This window comes from Tamandua tetradactyla, chromosome X (genome assembly GCF_023851605.1).
Source record: "Tamandua tetradactyla isolate mTamTet1 chromosome X, mTamTet1.pri, whole genome shotgun sequence".
NCBI classification, from domain to species: Eukaryota; Metazoa; Chordata; class Mammalia; order Pilosa; family Myrmecophagidae; genus Tamandua; species Tamandua tetradactyla.
This window is the reverse complement of record NC_135353.1, coordinates 24,597,479-24,606,796: the sequence shown is the minus strand read 5'-3', so window position 1 is coordinate 24,606,796 and position 9,318 is coordinate 24,597,479. Positions and strand designations below refer to the sequence as shown.

General features: G+C 36.9%; 1 protein-coding gene and 1 pseudogene across 1 annotated transcript; both read right to left on the bottom strand.

Moving 5' to 3' along the window:
* Positions 1-2,459: 2,459 nt before the first annotated feature.
* Positions 2,460-4,470, bottom strand: LOC143671730 (uncharacterized). Its single transcript, XM_077146925.1, is given in 3 exon segments — positions 2,460-3,352; positions 3,532-3,645; positions 4,449-4,470. Coding segments are annotated over 3 exon segments (1,029 nt in total).
* Positions 4,471-4,763: 293 nt separating this feature from the next.
* Positions 4,764-8,223, bottom strand: LOC143671729 (uncharacterized; annotated as a pseudogene).
* Between the last annotated feature and the right edge of the window lie 1,095 nt (positions 8,224-9,318).

Below are 9,318 nucleotides of genomic sequence, written 5' to 3'. Positions count from 1 at the left end.
TCTTTGAGTTTACAAAAGTTTTAGAGGCTTCGTGCAATTCATGTCTCCTGGCCTTTTCCAGCAATGGCAGAATTCCAAACTTTGTTCCTGTCACCACCTCTCCTTCCCTGACTCTCCTGCTTCCGTCTTTCTCTGATAAGAAAACTTGGGATAGTAAAGTTGAACAGTGGGCATAATCTGATTTCAAGATCCTGAACTTAATCACATTTGCATAACCCCTATTGTTTCGAACGGAAACACATTCATGGTTCCAGGTTTTAGGACACGGAAATCCTTAGGGGGCACCATTCTGCCAACCACAGGGAGATGAGCAAAAGATCTGAGGCCATGTTTTAAAATTGCTATAAATGACAAAGAAACCATGATTTGCATATTCGTCAAGGACATTTTTCTAACAAACATTTGGAAGAGATTTCCAGTGCAAATTATACTTTCTTGCAGCTTAAAACTGGAAGAATTGGGATAAGAATAATGAATTTCCTTATTTCATTCTTGTTCCCTTGGGGTATGTAGGGGATACCTTACCATTAGGGGGAACACCTTGAGAGAAATATCATAGGAGTAGGGACTCCTCCCTGCCCAAGGACAACTCTACTATCTCAGGAGATAAGACAGAGAATGTGTTTTCCCCCCAACCCAGACCAAGATGAGAGGGCTTTAACTCTTTCTTGCTCACTCTCTAATTTCTCTCATTCTTAAGAAAGGGACCTAGTTGGTAAGACATGGCTAGAGAATTACTACAGAATGAAATTCAAAGTAGGGTTAAACTGGCCTCTATCAGGGCCAACAGTTAATAGCATGACTTTCATAAAAGGACTCAAATTTTAGATTTTTGAAATAAACTACAGTAATTCGTACATTCCTGTGTTGGGTCTTAAACATGTTAGTTAAATGTAAATATTTAAAATATATCAATATTTGTCTAATATTTTAATATACCGTGCCCTTAAAAGTATAGGTCCAGGCTTTGCTAACCTCTGAGAAGTCGTTATTGGACAATGAAAACTGAAGGAGGTCCAAAACTATATTCTAGATATGTGCCCTATAAATAAAACACTTATTTTCTATGTTCTTCAGGATACTTATTAACTTTTACCAGATATAGGTGGTCAAGAAAACTTAAATGAACTATAAATATAAGGAACTTCGTTTCTTAATCAACATGCAGTACAAACCAAAAATTAGGAGGACAAGGTCAGCACTGTCCAACTCTTGGGTCAAAGAATAACATGAAAACTGCAAAAGGACAAAACTTAAAAATCATCATTAAGAACATTTTATATACATATATATATATATATACACACATATATATATACTTCTAGATTACAACAATTAGACTCTGAGAAAAATTGATAGTCTTGAAGGCATAGCTTTAAAATTCAACGAAAAATCAAAAGGCAATATGCTTATATTTACTGAAAGCTTATCGTGGGTAGTACTTGCATCTAAGTATACTTCATTTAATCTTTTATTTTCTTTCTTTCTTTTTTTTTTTTTGTATGGGCAGGCAAACTAGGAATCAAACCGGGGTCTCCGGCATGGCAAGCGAGAACTCTGCCTGCTGTTCATTGCATCTTTCTTGTACTTATCAGGAACGTACTCTTATTTTCCCTTAATAGTACTTATGAGGTTGGTACCTTGTTTGCCCTGATCTTTTTGAATGTTCAGCAGCATAACCATCCATTAAATGTTCTAAGTATGCATGTTTCCAAGAACTATTTGGCACTTTTAAACTAAATACCGAGAATACATGCTAAAGTTTACCATATGCAAGCATTTTAATAAAGAGATGAATAATTGATGTTCGCTAGCCTGTAAAATTTCAGACATGTGATTATGATACAGATGGTGGGTGCATCTCCTATTTTGATGGTAACTAATAAAACCAGTTAAAATGGATTGTATTAAATACCAAATATGACACATAAACAGAGCACGATACTTATACAGAGTCGAGCGCCTCAGTTTTACGTTGGAGGTGGGAGTCAACTGCAGTGTGTGTTGCCACAGTTCACGAAGCAGCGCCAAGTTGTTCCAACAACTGGTAAGTGGGATTGAACAAGTAAGGGCATTTATATTTCAACATTACTAAAACATAGCACCAATAAAGATCAGTTGGGCACATCCATGGTTGACAGGAAAATCCATCATTAATCATTTGTATGCTGTGGGCTTACAAGTATAATATGGTTGGATTGAGAGGCAAATATTTTAATGTAATGAAGAAACGACTTGCTGAGACAGGATAAGTGAAACCTATGACAGTTGCAAGAGTAGATACATACTCTAGCACTCCAATGATTTGGAAGATGATTTCTAAAATTAGTAAAAAAAAAAAAAAGAGGTTGTTCTTATGAGCTCAAACAAACTTCTTTAAAGACAAAAAGGTGGCTGCAGTTAAGTGCTAGGTGAAGACTTTCATGAGTTAGTGTCAGTTTCAATAGGACATATTACCCTCAACAACTCTTAAAGATATCTTTTTTAAAGTGAATGACTTGGTGTACAATCACGCCTGTCCTCTGTCTGAAACATTTAGAACAATGATTACACTTGTATGGCTTCTCCCCTGTATGAATTCTTAAAAGAGTCACAAGGCTTGGCTTCTGTGTAAAGGTTTTCCCACAGTAACTGCATTTAAAAGGCTTCTCTTTAGTGTGAGTTCTCTGGTTCAAAGTAAGAGCTGTCAGTTGAACAAAACTTTTCCCACAACTCTCACATCTATGAGGTTTTTCACCTGTATGAGTTGTCACATGTCTTTTAAGACTGGATCTATGACGAAAATTCTTGCCACACTCTAGGCATTTATAAGTTTCAACTTCAGAATGTCTTTTTTGATGCATTCTAAGGTATGCCTGTCGAGCGAATTGTTTTTTACATACAATGCACTCATAGGGTCTCTCCCCTGTGTGAAGTCGTTGGAGTCTAGAAAGATCTGAAATACGAAGGGAACTATACCCACATTCAGGGCACTTATGAAGTACTTTGCCTGAATGGGATTTCGGGTTCCCCAAAACGTGTGACTTCTGAGCAAAACAGTCTACACTCTGAGAATTAAGGGGTTTCACACCTCGACACTTTTGTACACGGAGACTAGATTTGAGAGCTTCTTCCAGGTTAGAGACCTCAGGTTTTTCTCCTACAAAGTAGCTCTGATCATCTACAAGCTTTGTGAAATCTGAGTGTAGATCGTCTGGGTGGATTTCATGTTGATATTTCAAGTGTTTGTAATATTTTTGTGAAATGGGGTCATGGATAGGGGTACCCTCTAAGGTAAAAATAAATGAATATTTATCCTCGAGCTTTATCTGTTTTGAAGTATTTTCTTCATTTTCTCACTCGAGAAGAAAGCCTGAAAGAAAAACAGAAATTGCAGGTGCCATCAGGTAGAAAGTGAGCGAGTTACATGTATTGGGTTAACCTCTAGTGGAAAGATAGGAACTCCTAGAGAGTATCTCAAAGAGCTTGACCCTGAATAAGGCTGAACTTTTCTTTGCTTCTTTCTCTGGTGTTTAATGGGCAATTTCTTACCTGTCTGAGAGTCAAGAAAGTGTGTCACTTCTCTGGAATTCTGTAAATCCTTCTCCAATGAGTATTCAACGTTGTACAATGGGAAGCTCATGTTAGGATTTTGAATTGGATAGCCTGGTGAAAATAAAAATGGATAGTCTTGAATGCATAGCTTTAAAATTCAACGAAAAATCAGAAGGCAATATGCTTATATTTACTGGAAGCTTATCGTGGGTAGTACTTGCATCTAACTATACTTCATTTAATCTTTTCTTTTCTTTCCTTCTTTTTTTTTTTTTTTTTTATGGGCAGGCAAACTAGGAATCAAACCGGGGTGTCTGGCATGGCAAGCGAGAACTGTGCCTGCTGTTCATTGCATCTTTCTTGTACTCATTAGGAAAATACTCTTATTTTCCCTTAATAGTACTTATTGGGTTGGTACCTTGTTTGCCCTTATCTTTTTGAAATGTTCAGAAGCATATCCATCCATTAAATACTCTATGTTCATGTTTCCAAGATCTATTTGGCACTTTTAAACTAAATACCGACAATATATGTTAAAGTTTACCATATGCAAGCATTTTAAAAAAGAGATGAATAATTGATGTTCTCTAGCCTGTAAAATTTCAGACATGTGATTATGATACAGATGGTGGGTGCATCTCCCATTTTGATGGTAACTAATACAACCAGTTAAATGGATTGTGTTAAATACCAAAAATGACACATAAACAGAGCACGATGCTTGTACAGAGTCGAGTGCCTCTGTTTTAGGTTGGAGGTGGGAGTCAATTGCAGTGTGTGTTGCCACAGTTCCTGAAGCAGCGCCAAGTTGTTCCAACAACTGGTAAGTGGGATTGAATAAGTAAGGTCATTTATATTTCAACATTACTAAAACATAGCACCAATAAAGATCAGTTGGGCACATCCATGGTTACAGGATAATCCATCATTAATCATTTATATGCTGTGGGCTTACAACTATAATATGGTTGGCTTGAGAGGCAAACATAATGTAATGAAGAAACGACTTGCTGAGACAGGATAAGTCAAACCTATGACAGTTGCAAGAGTAGATAAATACTCTAGCACTCATATGATTTAGAAGATGATTTCTAAATTTAGTAAAAAAAGAAAGAGGTTGTTCTTATAAGCTCAAACAAAACTTCTTTTAAGGGAAAAAATTTGCTGCTGTTAAGTGCTAGGTGAAGAGTTTCATGAGTTAGTGTCAGTTTCAATAGGACATAATACCCTCAACAACTCTTAAAGATATCTTTTTTAAAGTGAATGACTTGGTGTACAATCACGCCAGTCCTCTGTCTGAAACATTTAGAACAATGATTACACTTGTATGGCTTCTCCCCTCTATGAATTCTTAAAAGAGTCACAAGGTTTGGCTTCTGTGTAAAGGTTTTCCCACAGTAACTGCATTTAAAAGGCTTCTCTTTAGTGTGAGTTCTCTGGTGCAAAGTAAGAGCTGTCAGTTGAACAAAACTTTTCCCACAACTCTCACATCTATGAGGTTTTTCACCTGTATGAGTTGACACAGGTCTTTTAAGACTGGATCTATGACGAAAATTCTTGCCACACTCTAGGCATTTATAAGTTTCAACTTCAGAATGTCCTTTTTGATGCACTCTAAGGTATGCCTGTCCAGCGAATTGCTTTTTACATACAGTGCACTCATAGGGTCTCTCCCCTGTGTGAATTTGTTGGTGTCTAGAAAGGTCTGAAATACGAAGGAAACTTCCCCACATTCAGGGCAGTTGTGAAGTTCTTTGCCTGAATGGGATTTCTGGTTCCCCAAAACTTGTGAATTCTGAGCAAAACAGTCTACACTCTGAGAATTAAGGGGTTTCACACCTCGACACTTTTGTACACGGAGAATAGATTTGAGAGCTTCTTCCAGGTTAGAGACCTCAGGTTTTTCTCCTACAAAGTAGCTCTGATCATCTACAAGCTTTGTGAAATCTGAGTGTAGATCATCTGGGTGGATTTCATGTTGATATTTCAAGTGTTTGTAATATTTTTGTGAAATGGGGTCATGGATAGGGGTACCCTCTAAGGTAAAAATAAATGAATATTTATCCTCGAGCTTTATCTGTTTTGAAGTATTTTCTTCATTTTCTCACTCGAGAAGAAAGCCTGAAAGAAAAACAGAAATTGCAGGTGCCATCAGGTAGAAAGTGAGCGAGTTACATGTATTGGGTTAACCTCTAGTGGAAAGATAGGAACTCCTAGAGAGTATCTCAAAGAGCTTGACCCTGAATAAGGCTGAACTTTTCTTTGCTTCTTTCTCTGGTGTTTAATGGGCAATTTCTTACCTGTCTGAGAGTCAAGAAAGTGTGTCACTTCTCTGGAATTCTGTAAATCCTTCTCCAATGAGTATTCAACGTTGTACAATGGGAAGCTCATGTTAGGATTTTGAATTGGATAGCCTGGTGAAAATAAAAATGGATAGTCTTGAATGCATAGCTTTAAAATTCAACGAAAAATCAGAAGGCAATATGCTTATATTTACTGGAAGCTTATCGTGGGTAGTACTTGCATCTAACTTACTTCATTTAAACTTTTCTTTTCTTTCCTTCTTTTTTTTTTTTTTATGGGCAGGCAAACTAGGAATCAAACCGGGGTGTCTGGCATGGCAAGCGAGAACTGTGCCTGCTGTTCATTGCATCTTTCTTGTACTTATTAGGAAAATACTCTTATTTTCCCTTAATAGTACTTATTGGGTTGGTACCTTGTTTGCCCTTATCTTTTTGAAATGTTCAGAAGCATATCCATCCATTAAATACTCTATGTTCATGTTTCCAAGAACTATTTGGCACTTTTAAACTAAATACCGACAATATATGTTAAAGTTTACCATATGCAAGCATTTTAAAAAAGAGATGAATAATTGATGTTCTCTAGCCTGTAAAATTTCAGACATGTGATTATGATACAGATGGTGGCTGCATCTCCCATTTTGATGGTAACTAATACAACCAGTTAAATGGATTGTGTTAAATACCAAAAATGACACATAAACAGAGCACGATGCTTGTACAGAGTCGAGTGCCTCAGTTTTAGGTTGGAGGTGGGAGTCAATTGCAGTGTGTGTTGCCACAGTTCGTGAAGCAGCGCCAAGTTGTTCCAACAACTGGTAAGTGGGATTGAACAAGTAAGGTCATTTATATTTCAACATTACTAAAACATAGCACCAATAAAGATCAGTTGGGCACATCCATGGTTACAGGATAATCCATCATTAATCATTTATATGCTGTGGGCTTACAACTATAATATGGTTGGCTTGAGAGGCAAACATTATAATGTAATGAAGAAACGACTTGCTGAGACAGGATAAGTCAAACCTATGACAGTTGCAAGAGTAGACAAATACACCAGCACTCATATGATTTGTAAGATGATTTCTAAAATTAGTAAAAAAAAGAGGTTGTTCTTATAAGCTCAAACAAAACTTCTTTTAAGGGAAAAAATTTGCTGCTGTTAAGTGCTAGGTGAAGACTTTCATGAGTTAGTGTCAGTTTCAATAGGACATATTACCCTCAACAACTCTTAAAGATATCTTTTTTAAAGTGAATGACTTGGTGTACAATCACGCCTGTCCTCTGTCTGAAACATTTAGAACAGTGATTACACTTGTATGGCTTCTCCCCTGTATGGATTCTTAAAAGAGTCACAAGGCTTGGCTTCTGTGTAAAGGCTTTCCCACAGTAACTGCATTTTAAAGGCTTCTCTTTAGTGTGAGTTCTCTGGTGCAAAGTAAGAGCTGTCAGTTGAAAAAAACATTTCTCACAACTCTCACTTCTATGAGCTTTTTCACCTATATGAGTTGTGACATGTCTTTTAAGACTGGATCTATGACGAAAATTCTTGCCACACTCTAGGCATTTATAAGGTTCAACTTCAGAATGTCCTTTTTGATGCACTCTAAGGTATGCCTGTCCAGCGAATTGCTTTTTACATACAGTGCACTCATAGGGTCTCTCCCCTGTGTGAAGTCGTTGGTGTCTAGAAAGGTCTGAAATATGAAGGAAACTTTCCCCACATTCAGGGCACTTGTGAAGTTCTTTGCCTGAATGGGATTTCTGGTTCCCCAAACTTGTGAATTCTGAGCAAAACAGTCTACACTCTGAGAATTAAGGGGTTTCACACCTCGAAACTTTTGTACACGGAGACTAGATTTGAGAGCTTCTTCCAGGTTAGAGACCTCAGGTTTTTCTCCTAGAAAGTAGCTCTGATCATCTACAAGCTTTGTGAAATCTGAGTGTAGATCGTCTGGGTGGATTTCATGTTGATATTTCAAGTGTTTGTAATATTTTTGTGAAATGGGGTCATGGATAGGGGTACCCTCTAAGGTAAAAATAAATGAATATTTATCCTCGAGCTTTATCTGTTTTGAAGTATTTTCTTCATTTTCTCACTCGAGAAGAAAGCCTAAAAGAAAAACAGAAATTGCAGGTGCCATCAGGTAGAAAGTGAGCGAGTTACATGTATTGGGTTAACCTCTAGTGTAAAGATAGGAACTCCTAGAGAGTATCTCAAAGAGCTTGACCCTGAATAAGGCTGAACTTTTCTTTGCTTCTTTCTCTGGTGTTTAATGGACAATTTCTTACCTGTCTGAGAGTCAATAAAGTGTGTCACTTCTCTGGAATTCTGTAAATCCTTCTCCAATGAGTATTCAACGCTGTACAATGGGAGGCTCATGTTAGGATTTTGAATTGGATAGCCTGGTGAAAATAAAAATGGATAGTCTTGAATGCATAGCTTTAAAATTCAACGAAAAAACAAAAGGCAATATGCTTATCTTTACTGCAAGCTTATCGTGGGTAGTATTTGCATCTAAGTATACTTCATTTAATCTTTTCTTTTCTTTCCTTCTTTTTTTTTTTTTTTTGTATGGGTAGGCAAACTAGGAATCAAACCGGGGTCTCCGGCATGGCAAGCTAGAACTGTGCCTGCTGTTCATTGCATCTTTCTTGTACTTATTAGGAAAGTACTCTTATTTTCCCTCAATAGTACTTATGAGGTTGGTACTTGTTTGCCCTTATCTTTTTGAAATATTCAGAAGCATAACCATCCATTACATATTCTAAGCATGTTAATGTTTCCCAGAACTATTTGGCACTTTTAATCTAAATACTGACAATATATGCTAAAGTTTACCATATGCAAGCATTTTAATAAAGAGATGAATAATTGATGTTCTCTAATTGTAAAATTTCAGACATTTGATTATGATACAGAGGGTGGGTGCATCTCCTATTTTGATGGTAACTAATACAACCAGTTAAAATGGATTGCGTTAAATACTAAAAATGACACATAAACAGAGCACGATGCTTGTACAGAGTCGATTGCCTCAGTTTTAGGTTGGGGGTGGGAGTCAATTGCAGTGTGTGTTGCCACAGTTCATGAAGCAGCGCCAGGTTGTTCCAACAACTGGTAAGTGGGATTGAACAAGTAAGGTCATTTATATTTCAACATTACTAAAACATAGCACCAATAAAGATCAGTTGGGCACATCCATGGTTGGCAGGATAATCCATCAGTAATCATTTATATGCTGTGGGCTTACAACTATAATATGGTTGGCTTCAGAGGCAAACATTATAATGTAATGAAGAAACGACTTGCTGAGACAGGATAAGTCAAACCTATGACAGTTGCAAGAGTAGATAAATACTCTAGCACTCATATGATTTGGAAGTTGATTTCTAAATTTAGGAAAAAAAAGAGGTTGTTCATATAAGTTCATACAAAACTTCTTTCAAGACAAAAAGGTTGATGTGGTGAAGTGCT